General features: G+C 41.5%; 1 protein-coding gene across 2 annotated transcripts in view; it reads left to right on the top strand.

Moving 5' to 3' along the window:
• The window catches only part of ARHGAP32 (Rho GTPase activating protein 32), a gene marked incomplete at its 5' end in the record, with an annotated part of 121490 nt that extends 107885 nt beyond the window's left edge, over positions 1-13605 (top strand). For both annotated transcript variants that reach the window (XM_084250452.1, XM_084250451.1), the window contains 6 exons: positions 2001-2196; positions 2705-2850; positions 5575-5646; positions 6840-7718; positions 8395-9374; positions 11181-13605. In XM_084250452.1, coding sequence (XP_084106578.1) covers positions 2001-2196; positions 2705-2850; positions 5575-5646; positions 6840-7718; positions 8395-9374; positions 11181-13442 — 4535 coding nt within the window. In that variant the 3' untranslated portion in view covers positions 13443-13605. The remainder of the gene's footprint in view (positions 1-2000; positions 2197-2704; positions 2851-5574; positions 5647-6839; positions 7719-8394; positions 9375-11180) is intronic.
• Between the last annotated feature and the right edge of the window lie 3093 nt (positions 13606-16698).

The following is a 16698-nucleotide window of genomic DNA, read 5'->3' as shown; positions in this document are numbered from 1 at the left end:
CTGATGGATTTGTAGTACTAGGAAATATATTCAAACTCCTAAAGGAATGGGAAATTACATTTCTTATCTCAGTTTTCCCCCCAAAAAGCAGCTGAATTTGTCTCTTTCCCAAGATGAACGATGTAACAGTTATTTTGTGTGTACATAATGGATATTATACATTGGACTTATTGTGATCTAAATCCACAACAGAGAAAACACTATCTCCTTTAATGATGTGTGTTATGGTATAGTGTGGAGCAGCAGAGGAAAATGCCCCCTGAACTAAAAATACATGAGTGATAACAAGCAATTTCTGGCCTCTTTTAAGAAAGAAAAATAAATTACTTAAAGGATTTCTAAAATATGTGTGTGTGTGTGTGTGTCACTTGTTAACAATCTGTATGTCACCTTCTCTTCCTCAGTATAAAGCACTATTAATTTTATTTATTTTCTTCCATTGTTAGTTATTTTTGTATTTTGGTTTTTCCCCTTAGGTATAGTCTCTGTGGTTCTCCCATCACCATATCACCTTTGACCTATCACCATATTCCCTTGTGCTCTTCCCTCCCCTGTTTTGACCTTTTCCTATCTCCTTCCCCCTCCCTTGCTATAGGCCCCAGATCTATGGTAAGCTTGCAAGCTGTGTCTTTTTCTTAACCTTTTATGTGGTTTCTCTATATTCTGCATATGAGTGAAATCATCAGGTATTTATCTTTTTCTTTCTGACTGACTTCACTTAGCATAATCCCTTTCAGCTCCATCTATGTTGCAACAGATAGCATGAGTTTATCTTTTTTGATAGCTGAGTAGTATTCCATTGTGTGTGTGTGTGTGTGTGTATGTATGTATATATACACCACAACTTTTTGATCCATTTGTGTGTTTTGGGACATTTGGGTTGTTTCCATATCTTAGCTATTGTAAATAATGTTGCAATAAACATACGAGTGCAAGTTTCCTTTCGAATTAATGTTTTTGTGTCCTTTGGGTAGATTCCTAGGAATGGAATTGCTGGATCATATGGCAGATCCATTTTTAGTGTTTTGAAGCGCCTCCACACAGCTTTCCATAGGGACTACAACAGTTTCATTCTCACCAGCAATATAAGAGGGTTCCTTTTTCTCCACATCCTCGCCAACATTTGTTATTTCCAGTTTTGTTTTGTTTTTTTTTTTAATATTGATCTATCTCATTGGTGTGAGGGTTATCTCATTTTGGTTTTGATTTGCATTAGTGATGTTGAACATTTTTTCATATGCATTTTGGCCATTTGTATTTCTTCTTTAGAGAAGTGTCTTTTTAGTTCTTCTGCCCAATTTTTTGATTGGGTTGTTTGCTTTATTTTGTTGAGTTGTGTAAGTTCTTTGTAGATCTTTGATATCAATCCCTTATCTGTTGTATGATTTCTCCCCTTCAGTAGGATGTCTCTTCCTTTAGATTACCGTCTCTTGTGCTGTATATAAGCTATTTAGTCTGATGTGGTCCCAGCTGTATATTTTCTCCTTGATTCTGGAGGTGAATCCTCAAAAAATGTTTCTGAGATTTATATCATGTTTTACCAATGTTCTCTTCTATGTATTTTATGGTGTCAAGTATTACATTTAAGTTTTTAGTCCATTTTGAGTTGGTTTTTGTGCATGGTGTGAGATAGTAGTCTAGTTTTATTCTTTAGCATGTGGCAGTCCAGTTCTCTAAACACAATTTATTGAAGAGGCTTTTCTTGTTCCAGTATATATTCTTTGCTCCTTTGTCCAAGAGTAGTTGACCATATATGTGTGGTTTTGTTTCCAAGCTTTTGATTCCATTGGCCTGTGTGCCTGTTTTTGTTCCAGTGCTGTGCTGTTTTTAGTATAATGGCTAAGTACTATTATTTTTGCCATTTGAAAACATAGTGAAAAATTTTAAAATAACCCAGACAGGTGGATAAACAGATTGATAAATGCTCACTCACATATCTGTATTTATATTTTTCCTGCATGCCCCAAAATTTGACTGTATTTGTTGTTTTTCTTCTTAAGTTTCTCTAGCAAGACCCAAGTCCCTGCTGGTTCCCTCTCCATCTACAAAGCTGCTGACATTGGAGGAAGCCCAGGCACGAACACAAGCTCAGGTCAATTCTCCAATCATGACTGAAAATAAATACATAGAAGTAGGAGAAGGACCTGCTGCACTTCAGGGAAAATTTCATACCATAATTGAGTTCCCACTTGAAAGGTAAAAATCATTAAATCCTCCTTAATTAACAATATGACTCTCATGTGTTGTTTTCTTTTACTTTTTGAGTTTTATTATTCTACACTGATTCTGGCTAGGCAAGTCCCAGAAAAACCTGTTTCTTTGATTATAGAAGATACTTCACAAGGAATGAGAAAAATGATTCTCAAAAAGGGATATAAGAGCATATCCTTTCAAAGAAGAATAAACTCAATTGTACAGGGAAAGTTGTTAGGAAAATGATACATTTCCATGATAGAGGGTGTGATTTTTCTGTCTGAGATATATTGTTTAGAAATTTCTTTAGAAATAAACTGTGGGAACAACCTGTTCAGAAAGTAACCAATGGATAATGACTTGTCTGACATCAGCTCCACGTTAAGTCTAGAATAGACTAGTGTGTCTCCCAGTGTGACCTTCCAGCCAGCAGCATCAGCATCACATGAAGTTGTTAGACATGCTCATAACCCCTTGGATATCTTTATGGAGATTCTTTTCTCCTTCATAGGAGGAGGCCTCAAAACAAAATGAAGAAATCTCCTGTGGGCAGCTGGCGTTCCTTTTTCAACTTGGGGAAATCATCGTCGGTTTCTAAACGGAAGCTGCAGCGTAATGAAAGTGAACCCTCTGAGATGAAAGCCATGGCTCTGAAAGGTCTGTGCCCATTCACCTGGCCTGCGCTCCACAGTGCGGGGATTGGCATACGCGGTTCGCACGTCTGGCCCTGCCCTGAGGCTGCCTCTTACTCTCTGGCCTCGTGCTCCTATGTTGTCACATGCTTCAGTATGCTGTGTGCTGCCACATGTGGGTTGTCTTCTTTTACCAACTCTTTATTCCCAGATACATAAATTATCCGTGAATGTGTTGATTATGCCCGATTTCTTATTGAAACTTAAGCTATATACACAGTGAGAATGTGGTTAGGCATTCACAAAATATTTGTAACATGGTATGTATGTCGTTGGTAATAAAAAACAACTGCTGTGGTGTTTACATTTATTAATCTATTTTTTTAAGATTTATTTATTTATGCATACAAGAACTGGGGTATAGGCCAGAGATGTAGAGGTGTGAGAGGATTCACCAGAGACAGAGTGGGGAACAGAACAGGCTGATCTACTGAAATAACACTGCTGAGGGGAGCAGCGGGTGCGTCAGGAGAGGTCTGCTGAGCCATGTGGGTTAGCTCCCTGGCTAGGACTTGAACTCGTGCTGCAGTGGCTGCGGATAGCTTCATAGTGCTGTGCTTAACAACCCTTGACCCTGATCTATATTTCTATAGATTAAATTAAAAAGAACCATGTTTCAACATGCCTTTCCAGTTTATAGCTCTTAAAAGCAAAGAAACCTTCTTTGTACTAGATGACTCATTGATGAGAATATCTTATTGGCTCAAATAAATTTATCCACTTTTAAAAGCTCTTTGAAAAATAGTTTAAAATCCCTGTTCTATTGCTACTAACAGTTTCTTAGTCTAGGAAAGGTAGTGCTTTCTTCTCAGGTAAGGTTCAGTCAGTTTGCAATCAAATACTAAGCATGTGCTGGATTTTTTGATAGCAGCCTCTGCCCCTGCCTTAGAATCTACTTGAGAAATTATGTGTGTAAGAAAACAAGTTCATGCGTAATCATTGCTATTGAAATAGAGGCTTATGTAGGTATTTATGGTAGGAATTGTCAGTTTATGTGGGGCGAAGGATATCTTGTGGTCAGAGAACACAGCCTTTTATTTGGATTTGGAGCCCTAGTAGGCATTCATCTGTTCAACAAGGGACTGAAAAAGAGGAAATCAGAGCAAAATGTGTGATTGTATGTGAAACAGGTAACCATAAGAATTTGTGTTTGGGTAGTGTGGTACAAAAAGCAGTTCAGATCAGTAGAGAACTTGTATGTGTTCCAAAGAGTTTTGTCTTTTCTCACATTCTGGAGTCGTTATTGAATGGCTTCAGTATGTAACATGAGCAGATTTGAATTTAAGAAAGATGACTGTGGCAGGAGTGCAGGGATGTATGGGAAAAGAATAATAAATTCAGAGACAGTTACAGTTGTACAAAAAAAAAAACCGAGGGCCTGGAATCAGCAGTGGCAGTGGGTAATAGGAGTGATCTCTAGGGAGCAGAATCTACAGGACTGGGTTTCCAAATGATCATGACAATGAGGGGGGAAAAGGATTTTCAGGATTTGATGGAATGCCATTATTCCTATAGGGAGTAGCAGGTTTGAGAAGAAAAGTAATATATTTATTTTGGACTTAGTGAGCTGGACATGCCCAAGAGATGATTAGTAGTACGGGTCTGGAAACAATAAGGGGGCTTAATATAATGGGAAATACAGATGGAAAGTCATCAGTATATACCCCAGGGTGAAAACTCTAGTGGTAGATTAAGAGAAGTAGGTTGGGGGCTGAATCCTGGAGAAAAAGCAGCATTTAAAGGATTGGAAAAGGAGAAGTTGTTATGAGAAGAAATGGTTAGAAAGGTCAGCAGAGAACAAAAGAGATGAGTGCTATCATCAGAAAGAACAGAGGAGGGTTTTTTAAAGAATGTGGCAGTAGTCATAGACTTTGCCAAAAATGAAAGAGGATGAAGATAGGTAATAGATGAGGTTTGGCGAATAATTCAGTGTTAGTTTCCAGGGGCTACCATAACTTGTGACAAGCTGTGGCTAAAAACAACAGAGCATTTATTTCCTCGCTGTTCTGGAGTCTAAAATTTGAAATCAAGATGTCACCAGGGCTGTGTCCCCTCTAAACGATTCAGGGAAGAATTCTTGTTTCTTTCGGTTTTTGGAGATTCCTGATAATCCTTGACTAGTGGTGTCCCTATAATTTTTGTCTCCCTTTTCACACAGCCTTCTCTCTGCATCCTACTTAAAAGAACACTAGTCATTTGACTTAAATGCCAATATGCAGTATGGAAGTTAAATCATCTTCAAATACAGGTTATCCCCACCTGTTGGAATAGAATATTCCTTTCTGGTATGATATGGTAAATTATTTTTTGATTCTGCGAATGAGAAAAAAAAATCCACATTTACTAATGGGGATAGAGTTCTCTGATGTAAAAAAAAAACCAATTGAATCATAGAAATAGGAACATTCTCCTTTCAGCTAGCAGGGGAGGCCTGCATCATAGTGCTCCTCAGGAAACAAAAAGGATAGGCGTTCTTAATTCACCTCTGTTCTCAAGTTCATAATTCTTTAAAAAAGAGGTTTTTCTTTTCAGAAACTAAGAACAATACAATGTGTTATATAATATGATACTAAATGGAAGGTAACTGTTAGCTAATGGAAGTTAAAATAAGTATGGAGAAAATATTGTTTCTTTCACTACATATGTAATACTGAATACAGTTTCATACTATTTGGTTTTGATTCTTCAGGTGGCAGGGCAGAAGGAACCCTCCGCTCAGCTAAAAGTGAAGAGTCTCTTACTTCTCTCCATGCAGTTGATGGTAAGACTAAAAGCATCCATTGTTTTAATCTATATTTCATAAAAGAACACAACAATTGAGAATATTTTATAAATATATGCTTGATGAGTGGGCTGTAGACTGTCATTTCCCAAGGATACTGGCATCAGTTTAGCTTTGTCCATTAATGTTTTAATATGATACTGTCTAGATTAATCTGTCTATATTCAGACCATACTCTTTTTCAGTATCATGGAGTATCATCATCTTGTTTATTAACTTATCTAACTAACTGCCAGCTCCTCATTGACTAGCGGGGGGGTCTGTCTGATGTGATCCAAGAAATCCCGTGCTTGGGTGACTGATCTCTTAGAGTTTTTTTTCTTGATTTTCCATTTTACTGCAGAGAGAATGTTTCACAAAAATGATGCAGTGGCCTGGGTAGACCGTAGTATTAACCAGAAAAAATTGTTTAGGTAGGGATTAATTTTATAAGTGGTCAACATACTAGTGAATAATATTTATGTTAAGACAATTCCTTATTGCCTTTTTATAGTACATTTTCACTGTTGTACTTCCAGTCATTGTAGTAGAAAGAGGAGATGGAGGACTCTTACCAATTGGGTATGCAGCAGTATCCTAAATTGTGTGATACTTTGCCACTCTTGAGAACTTCTCCTGAGAAACTTAAAGCCTGTTCTTATTAAAGAAAGCAATAAATCATTTTTGTTAAAGTATCTGAAAAGAATCTTAACTATATGAAAACACTTGATGAAATTGTAGAGCTTTTAAATTAAGTTCAATTATTTTGAAACTGGGTTGTTATGAGGATTTTCCCCACCAAAAAAAATCTCCTCTGTCATTTATCCAAAATATTTAAAGTGATAAATTCTATCTCATAAGTCATGCGATAAAATAGCACACAAAGAAATGAAAACTTGCCCAAAGTCACAATAAGAGTCAGTGCTCGTAATAGAATCCACGTGCTCTCAATCCTTTTCCCTGTTGAAACTGTTCCATTCTGCCTTCGACCTCTAATTACATCACTTGTGTTTTTCATTTCACTTTTAGTTTGGTAGTTTTATCTGTGCAACCCAAGAGACAATTACCAGAAATAAAATAAGAAGTAACATTTTCTTACCCTGTACATTTCTGCTATACCAAGTAGGTGGCTTAGCATGGTATTATGTATCCTATGACATTCACACTTTGATACTGTTATCCATTTTTACCAGGTGATTCCAAGCTGTTCCGACCCAGAAGACCCAGATCTAGCAGTGATGCATTGAGTGCCTCTTTTAATGGAGAAATGTTGGGGAACCGCTGTAATTCCTATGATAATCTGCCCCATGACAATGAAAGTGAGGAGGAAGTAGGGCTGCTCCATATTCCAGCTCTGATGTCTCCTCATTCAGCTGAGGATGTGGATTTGAGCCCACCAGACATTGGAGTAGCCAGCCTGGATTTCGATCCAATGTCATTTCAGTGTAGTCCTCCTAAGGCCGAATCAGAATGTCTGGAGAGTGGTGCTTCCTTTTTAGATTCCTTAGGATACTCCAAGGATAAAACAAGTACCAGTATAAAGGATGCAGAAGCAAGTGGTAACCAGTCGCAGACTCCAGGAAGCACTGCAAGTTCTGAACCTGTCTCTCCTCTTCAGGAGAAGTTGAGTCCATTCTTTACCCTGGACTTGAGCCCAAATGAAGAGAAATCATCTAAGCCAGCCTCATTCACTGAAAAGGTTGTCTATGCTTTCTCTCCAAAGATTGGACGTAAATTAAACAAATCACCTTCTATGAACATCTCTGAGCCAATTTCAGTGACCCTTCCCACGAGGGTATCAGAAGTCATGGGTACAATTTCAAACACAGCAGCTCAGAATCCACCTTCTCCAACCTGGAACAAAAGTATTGAAGAAAGTGATGTCACAAATAGATCTCCTACCCAAGTAGTGAAGATGAAAATAAATGAGAACGAGACTCAAGCAGAATGTGAGTCTGAAGTCCAGCCCCTGGACCAGGTGGCTGCTGTAGAAGTAGAGTCGCCAGGGAAGGAGGAGCAGGTCGTCTCCAGCAGTCAGAGTAAGGCTATACCTTCTGGACAGACTCAGACAGGTACCATTTGTTTTCCTCCATTCTTTGTTTAAGATAAGAGGGCTCTTCAATCCTGTGTGCCATCCGTGCCTTTTAAGAGAGAAATTTGCTCCACAGCTAGCCTTTAATCAAAGAGAAAGTTTCTCTGTTTGGTGCTGATGGCTCAAAGCCCTAATTAAAAGCAATCAAACAAAAGTCCCCCAAAGGGCCAGTAGTCCTGCTTCAGACCTTCATAAAGTCCCCTTACCTTTTTGGACGGTCAGAATTCGTGGATAATTTTTGCACAACTTCGTAGCTCTTGATTTCTTTTCTAATAAAATATCTGTATTATAGCCTTACAAGTTAACCAGCCAGCCTGCACCATCAAATGTAAAAACTAATAACAGTCTGCAAGCACTTGAAGCTTGTTTTCTAAGCAGTCTTTTCTGAGCCAGATGAGGGACCTGCTTTTTCCCCCCATCTCTGTGGCAATTCAAGAGGAGATTGCAGTCTTTAAACATTCTTTGTTTTACATTTCCTTCTGAACCAGATGTGTTTTCTACAGCATTTGCATGTGGGATAGAAGATCGTGGATTGTCATTTTGAAATGTGGAAGGCACCTATTTTTTAGTGATCAAAATGGGGAGTGTTTGGCTTTCCGTATAGGATAACAAAAGCTACCTTTTCACTCTCATTTTTTTTCCCAATTTCCCACCAGGAGCAGTTACCCATGACCCCCCTCAGGATTCCGTTCCCGTCAGTTCAGTCTCTATTATCCCACCACCACCGCCTCCGAAAAATGTTGCCCGCCTACTGGCGCTAGCGTTAGCTGAGTCTGCGCAGCAAGCCTCAACTCAGTCACTGAAGAGACCAGGGACTTCCCAGGCTGCTTATACAAACTATGGAGACATAGCAGTGACTACAGTTGAAGACAAACCACCTAGTTCCTACTCTAGTGTTACTCTAGATAGAGCCTGTTTCCAAACTGATAGGCCAGCCGCACCATTACACCTCCAGAACAATGCATCTGGGAACTGTGACCAGCCTGTGCCAGATGCAGCAGTCATGGAGGATCACACCAATTCCAAAGCAACTGAATCTGGGGAGCAACTCCACCAGGCAGACTTACCAGGGACTCAGCCACATCGAACCTATTTATCCAGAGACCCAGAAAAGACCAGAATCACTTCAGTTCCTTTGATAGACTCTAAGTCTGATGATCTCATAAATTTCTCTGAAGACCAGCCAGGGAGGACCAGTATGCCAACGGTCTCCTTTGCGGATCAGGACCAGTGTCAGCTTCATTTCTTCAGTGAAGAGGAGCCTCCTTCTTACCTTGGTGCAAGTGTGGAAAAGTCCCAGCACCCTTCAGAACTTGCAGACAAATCTCTCACACCTTCTAATTTGCCTCGTGACAAAGTCTACCCTCCTTCTGGGTCCCCTGAAGAGAATACCAGCACAGCCACCACAGCTTACATGACAGCTACTCCAGTAGCAGCTGAAATAAGCGCCAGGGAAGCCAACTGGGACTTGGTGGAACAATCCACCGCAGCGGACTTTGCTGCTGCCACCCTTCAGCGTACTCATAGAACTAATCGTCCCCTGCCCCCGCCTCCTTCCCAGAGATCAGCAGAGCAGCTACAGGTCGTGGGGCAGGTACAAGCAGCAAGCAATATAGAATTAACTAATTCCCACAAGGTAAGTAGGAGAGGAAGTCTGCGAGATGAAATGTACTTTTTCCAAAGGTATGTCACTTTTCCGCAGGGTGCATTATTTTCTTTGAGTCAGATAAAACATTTATTTTAAGTCTTACAAGAACCATTTCACACTTGAGCTTGGAATCTGCTATTACCTTGATGCTGTTTTTTTTTTTTTTTTTTTTTTTTCCCCATGAGAAAGGAGCAATTACTTGAGAACTATAGTTGGGCTATGCCTGCTCCTTTTTCTTCTAAAACATACTTGTGGTTTCTTCATGGTCATCCAAAGAGATCATGATAAAATGAGTCAAGCTGAGCTTTATGTATCAGGGTTTCATAGTTGTTGTTTTTTTCCTTAATTCCTCACTGACTCATTGTGACCTTGGGCAAGTCATTTAAGCACCTTCTGCTGGTTACACACTGCATGATGAAGGTGCTTTATTCTCTAAATACTTGTAGGACTTTCTGCCTTGTAGGCTTTTTAAAAGTGTAGGAGATTATAATGCATTGGGACTTTCTATTATTTTCTCAACATTGACCAAAATAGGTAAGCACCAGTGAGAAGAATTTTGCACAAAGCTAGGGTTTCTTCCTAATTTTCTTGTATTTTAAAAAAGCACCCTTTTTTTGTGGCCACCTTGAACTAAAAGGACTTCAATATCTAGTATTTAGTAAAAGCTTCTGTTTCGAGTAGTTGCTCCTCAAGAATAGCATCTTGCAGGGCCTCCCTGGTGGCGCATGGGTTGAGTGCAATGCTTTGAAGCTATCCGCAGCCTCTGCAGTGCCAGTTCGATTCCTGGCCCGTCAGGGAGATTCCCACATGGCGAGCAGACCTCTCCTGTCTCTCCCCCTGCTCCCCTCAGCAGTATATTGCGGTCATTCTGCCTGTTCTGCTCCCTGCTTTGTCTCTGGTGCATTCTCTCACCCTCCCGCACCTCTGGCCTATACCCCAGTGCTTGTATAAATAAATAAATCTTTAAAAAAAAAAAAAAAAGAGTAACATCTTGCAGTGTTGCCACGAGGATCAAGTTTGAACTTTGGTGCCTCACAGCAGGGTGGAATAGAAGGTGGGGGACAGACAGCAACTGACTCATTTTAATGCACTCTAAACAAGTCATTTTATTACCTTTCTTTAGATTTTGAGGCTCAGCTATGAGTCTCTTCAAATTTCACTCCAGATATAGTTACTATTTTTTTTAAAGATTTTATATTTATACATACAAGAACTGGGGTACAGGCCAGAGTTTTGGGGGGTGAGAGGATTAACCAGAGACAGAGTGGGGAGCAGAACAGGCAGATTGACTGAAATACACTGCTGAAGTGAGCAGTGGGCCAGTCAGGAGAGGTCTGCTGCGCCATGTGGGTCACCTCCCTGGCCGGGGATAGAACTCATGCTGCAGTGGCTGAGGACAGCTTCCCTTGCACCACCAGGGAGGCTCCTATATTTATTATTTTTAACAAAATGGTGGTGACACTAAAGTAGACAGATAATCTGGGTGTATGTGTTTAAACTTGACTGGTATTTGATTTAAGATAACATCTGGTAAGATAATGCCATAGGCAATCTCATCTCACGTGTAAAACATGTCCTAAATTAGAACCATTCTCCAGAGATGGTAATGGTTGTCGCTGCACAGTGCTATACTGACAGTGGGACAGGTTGGCCTTCCGGCCTGTCCACTGCAGTACGTGGCTTGGGGAAGTTCAAGTTGCGACCCACAGCCTCAGCTTATAAGTGACAGATTTAAACAGTGTTTGAGCCCATAGAGGGGAGCACAAAAACAAGTATATTATCATCTTTCAGCAGGTTCAAGCAGGAGTCCCAGCTCCAGAGAGGCCACCTGAACCCAGAGCCATGCATGACCCTGCGGCTGTCCTCGTCAGTGATGGCAGTCTGGCTGCTCAGTGTCCAATCTCTGCTCCCGCTGTCCAGCCAGGCCTTCCTGAGAAGGTGCGGGAAGGTGCCAGGGCCCCGCCACTGCACCTGCGTGCCGAGTCTGTCCCTGTATACTCCTCCTGCGGCTTCAGCGCGCCAGTCCCCCCAACCAGGACACTGGAGAGTAAAATTGCTGCCGCCATGCACTCTAACAGCGCAGATGCCACAGGCAGCTCCAGTTTCCTTCCCTTTGTCACGGCTCCCTCGGCCTCTGTGGATGATCTTTTGCCTTTACCTCTTCCTGTCCCACAGCCTAAGCATGCTTCGCAAAAAGTGGCCTATTCTACCTTTGTTAGGCCTGATTTCACCACTGAGCCCTTTGGTCCAGAAAACTGTGTGCATTTCAATATGACTCCAAACTGCCAGTACCGCCCCCAGAGTGTACCTCCACATCACAATAAATTGGATCAACACCAAGTATATGGTTCCAGATCCGAGCCACCAGCCTCCATGGGTCCTCGCTATAACACCTACGTGGCCCCGGGAAGAAATGCATCTGGACACCACTCCAAGCCATGCAGCCGGGTTGAGTATGTGTCTTCGCTGACTTCCTCCATCAGGAGTGCTTGTTACCCTGAAGATATCCCTCCGTACCCCACCATCCGGAGGGTGCAGTCTCTCCATGCCCCTCCATCTTCCATGATTCGCTCTGTTCCCATTTCACGGACAGAAGTTCCCCCAGATGATGAACCAGCCTATTGCCCGAGACCCCTGTACCAGTATAAGCCATATCAGTCCTCCCAGGCCCGCTCGGATTATCACGTAACCCAGCTTCAGCCTTACTTCGAGAATGGTCGGGTCCACTACCGGTATAGTCCATATTCCAGTTCTTCTGGTTCCTATTACAGTCCAGATGGAGCCCTGTGTGACGTGGATGCCTATGGCACAGTACAGCTGAGGCCCCTTCACCGCCTGCCCAATCGTGATTTTGCTTTCTACAATCCGAGGTTGCAAGGGAAGAACTTGTACAGTTACACTGGTTTGCCCCCACGTCCCAGGGCCAACATGACTGGGTATTTCTCTGGTAATGACCATAATGTACTCAACATGCCTCCAACTGCTGATGTCAAGCACACTTACACCTCATGGGATCTGGAGGACATGGAAAAGTACCGCATGCAGTCCATCCGGAGAGAGAGCCGTGCTCGGCAGAAGGTGAAAGGGCCAGTTATGTCTCAGTATGACAACATGACCCCAGCTGTGCAAGACGACTTGGGTGGGATCTATGTCATCCACCTGCGTAGTAAATCAGATCCTGGGAAAACTGGACTCCTGTCAGTGGCAGAGGGAAAGGAGGGGCGGCACCCAGCCAAGGCCATCAGTCCCGAGGGAGATGACCGCTTCTATAGGAAGCACCCAGAGCCAGAGTTTGATAGAACCCACCAACACGGGGGATATGGCAATGGACAGCCAGAGAAACCATCCCTCCCTCAGAAGCAAAGCAGCCTCAGGAACAGGAAGCTTCATGACATGGGTTGTAGTCTCCCTGAGCACAGGGCACATCAGGAAGCAAGCCATAGGCAGCTGTGTGAATCAAAAAATGGGCCACCTTACCCCCAGGGAGCTGGCCAATTTGATTATGGGCCCAAAGGGATTCCAGACACTTCTGAGCCAGTCAGCTACCATAACTCTGGAGGGAAATATGTCACATCAGGGCAGGAGTCTTTAAGACTGAACCATAAAGAGGCACGGCTCTCCAAAGAGCTGGAGAGGCCTCGGGCTAGGCAGCCTCCTGCCCCAGAGAAGCACTCCAGAGACTGCTACAAGGAGGAGGAACACCTCACTCAGTCAATAATCCCACCCCCTAAACCAGAGAGGAGTCATAGCCTGAAACTCCATCATCCCCAGAATGTGGAGAGAGACCCCAGTATGCTGTACCAATACCAAACACATGGCAAGCGTCAGAGCAGCGTGACTGTCATGTCCCAGTATGACAACCTGGAGGGGTACCACTCCCCGCCCCAGCACCAGCACCAGCGAGGAGGCTTTGGAGCAGCAGCAATGGGGACATATGTGCCCTCTGGCTTTCCCCATCCACAGAACAGGACATATGCCACAGCTTTGGGTCAGGGGGCCTTCCTGCCCACAGAGTTGGCCTTGCAGCATCCCGAAACACAGATCCATGCAGAATGAGCCCTGGGAGCAATAGAGTTGAAGCAGCCTCTGCTGGACAGTGGACTGTTCTATTTTTTTCAATAACCAAAAAGAGTTAAAAAAAAAAAGCTACAAAACCCCTGACCACATTAAAAAATATGAAGAAAAATAAATCACCACTCTTTTCCTCCCTTCCCTGCTTCATTACCACCTCTTTCATCTATAGACTGTGTCATTTTTGTCATTAAAAGAGATCTGAATGATGGTAAAGCACTGTGTTGAAAACCTAGTGAAGAAATTTGTCACAGGCCATACTTGCCACGTAGGGCGACTTTGTAAGAGCTTGAGGACGCCTTTAGCTGAATTTGAATTTAACACTGTCCTTAGTGTTTGCTGTCTAGTTCAGAGCAGTTTGCAGCTGTTCCTGGCAGGCTTTTGCACTTTCTCTTGTGTTTCTGTTTCCCTCCGTGGCCATGCAGTCTGCCCAGATTGACATTCAGTTTTCTCACTTCATTCTCCCAGTCTTTGAAGGGTCTTGTGAGTGAAATTAGATCTGAACAACTTCTCCCTGATCCTTCAGATAAGTCTTTCTGACAGTTCACAATGTTATAAAATCATTAAGCCTTTACATGAAGAGTCATCATAAAGTGTCAGACCATGTAGATGCAGACTGAATCATACCCTTTACATTATTTTCATGCTTGCTCTCACAGTTCAGTGAACCAGGCTCAGGTCTCTGCAGAAAGGAGTTTTTAAAGTTAGAAGTAAGGACGTTTCTTAGGTGGAAGTCGGTGAAATTGGTGTCAGTGCTTCTAATGTGTTGCCTGCCTTCAGTTAATTTTTTTCTCAGTATTATTTGGCAAGTTGTAATCCCAGCAAACATTTCATACCATATGGTCTTCAACAGCAACTTTTTTTTCACTAGAAAAAAAATTAAATAGCGTCAAAAACCAGCATGATTTGACTAGATAATTACACAATTTATCATGATTACAAATCTACATGTTAATTTCTTTTTGTGAACCAGAATAGAGGTTTCCTGGGAATTCTCACGGTAGCTATGAATTATCTGTTAGTAAGGTGAAAATTCTTACAGTAATCACTAAATGTATACAACCATTCACTGGTTGGAATTCTGGCGCTTACCGTGTGTCCTCAGGAATCATCATGCTGGTTGTTCACTCTGTACTCTCTGATCACAGTCTCACTGTAATTGTCATCTATACTAGCGTGTCATGTATAGCTTTTATACTGTAGACATGTTAAACATGTTTAATCCCCAAGACTTTCTTTTGAAAGTTGCATTCCTGATTAGAGGTAAACGCCTCTCTCGCCCAAGTCCATTTCAGTTTCTCAGCCCTCCTCAGACTAAAAAGGCAGTCCTATATTTACAAATTGAGTTTTGGTTGTCATTTCATTCCATAACTCTGAATAGTACTTGAGTTTCATACATTCACATGTTTTAAATAACTCAGTTTGTAGAAGACACTAGGAGAATTTCATTCCGTGTATTGGATGATTGCTGCTCCAGCTTTTTAAAACTTGTAATTTTATTTAGAGCAAAGGAAGAAATCTTCTATGAGACAAAACTCATGCTGCTATTATTGCTGTGAAATTGTGTGAAGATTAGGGTTCATGCCAATTTTTTTTTTAAAAATTAAGCGTGCATTTTCAAAGGTTTATATTTAGAAAAAAAATCTTAACACATTTATGTATATGAAAAAATCTATAAGGTTTTCTTCTGTTTCCCCAGAATTATCAGAGGGATTCAATAAAAACCATGGCAGAAATCTTGAAATACAGATATGGGAAAGGTCTGGAAACTTATAGACCTTTCCACTAAAGTGCAGACGCAAGGGGCATCATCCCGTCATAGCAGTAATCCTAACAGGCTGCAGCTCGTAGCACGCAGGCACCTGGGTGCTGTGTTCAGGAGTTTGATCTGTGGTGACTGCAGCTCAAATTAACTTTTTTTTAACTGCAGCCATATTTTGTCCAGTAGGCAGCCCATTGCCCCTTTGAGATCATACAAACCCTTTTAGGTTCTCAACCAGCAGCGTGGAGATTAGAGAGAGTTGCTGGTGTGACAAGGAGCTACTGTTGGCTTAACTGAACCCAGAAGCTTGTGGCTGAAGAAGTCCTGTCCAATTTTAATATTTGTGGATTTGTCATCATTTTGATTACTCCTGGAATCAAAATCTATTTTATAAATACTAAAGTTAGTTCCTCAAAGTAATTTGATATCCTCTGGGTTTGAAATTATCAGGTAAATATTTTGAATGCAGAATAATGACTCAGATTACAGATGTTAAGTGTGAAACGCAAACTTTAGGTAAAATCTAGAGTTGTTTCATTTAACGTACATAGATACAGCCTTAACTTGGATTCAGTTATTTGAAGCACTTTGCCTGTATCTTTTCCTTTCTAATCTCATAGGGTAGAAATTGGATGGCAAATCACTGTGAGCCAGGTTACCTCAGCATAGTTCACCTTGGGTGTGACTTCACAAGAGCAAGCAAATGTTCTTTCTTGGAAATGTTGACATGGAGCATTCTGATCAAAGAAATGGAGCCGCCTTATGCATTAAATCTACAATTTAATTCTACTGGTATTTTCATAGTCATTTTCCAGAGTTTATCTTTTTGATAAAATGTTGATGCCACAGCTTGGTTTGCTGAAATAAAAATTCCCTGGAGTCTGGCCAGAACCTTTGCTAACAGCCCCGGAGGTGCCATTTTCTTATTAATAAATTTCATCTGAGCCTTATTGCTTACTGTACTAGGTTTCCTTTTAAACATGCAAGTCCCTGGGGGTGGTCCCAAGGATAGGGCCTGAATATATATAATGACAAAGCATTTTTTCAAAGTTAGGGTCAGGTTGAAAAATTCTAGGACTAACTGTAGAGAAGAGGGACCATTTACGTGAGAAAGCACAGAAGGGTAGGTTACCATATTTGAAGCAGCAATACATTCATCCCATGTAAACTTGAAACTTTTCAAAGAAGCCTGCAAAGTCCATATTTCTGTTCCCAGCCCTGCCAGTCAAACATTTTCAGTATGCTTCAAAGTTTCGTCTGAGCAGAATGTGTAAGGAAATAAGAATGAAAGCAAAAGTATGTCAGAAAGTTACTTCCAAATGGTTAGAGGCATGTGATTTTCAGTACTGTGTGTTATGGAAATGTCAGGAATGGTATATTTTAACTGCAAGATAATGTCAGTGTGCACAGAGGGTCTTCTTTTCCTTTTCTGATTAGTACTGTTAGTGTTCAAAGAGTAAAGATGGTTGTTTTACAGTT

This window comes from Talpa europaea, assembly GCF_964194135.1.
Source record: "Talpa europaea genome assembly, chromosome: 12".
NCBI lineage: Eukaryota > Metazoa > Chordata > Mammalia > Eulipotyphla > Talpidae > Talpa > Talpa europaea.
This window is presented reverse-complemented; position numbering and strand designations above follow the sequence as displayed.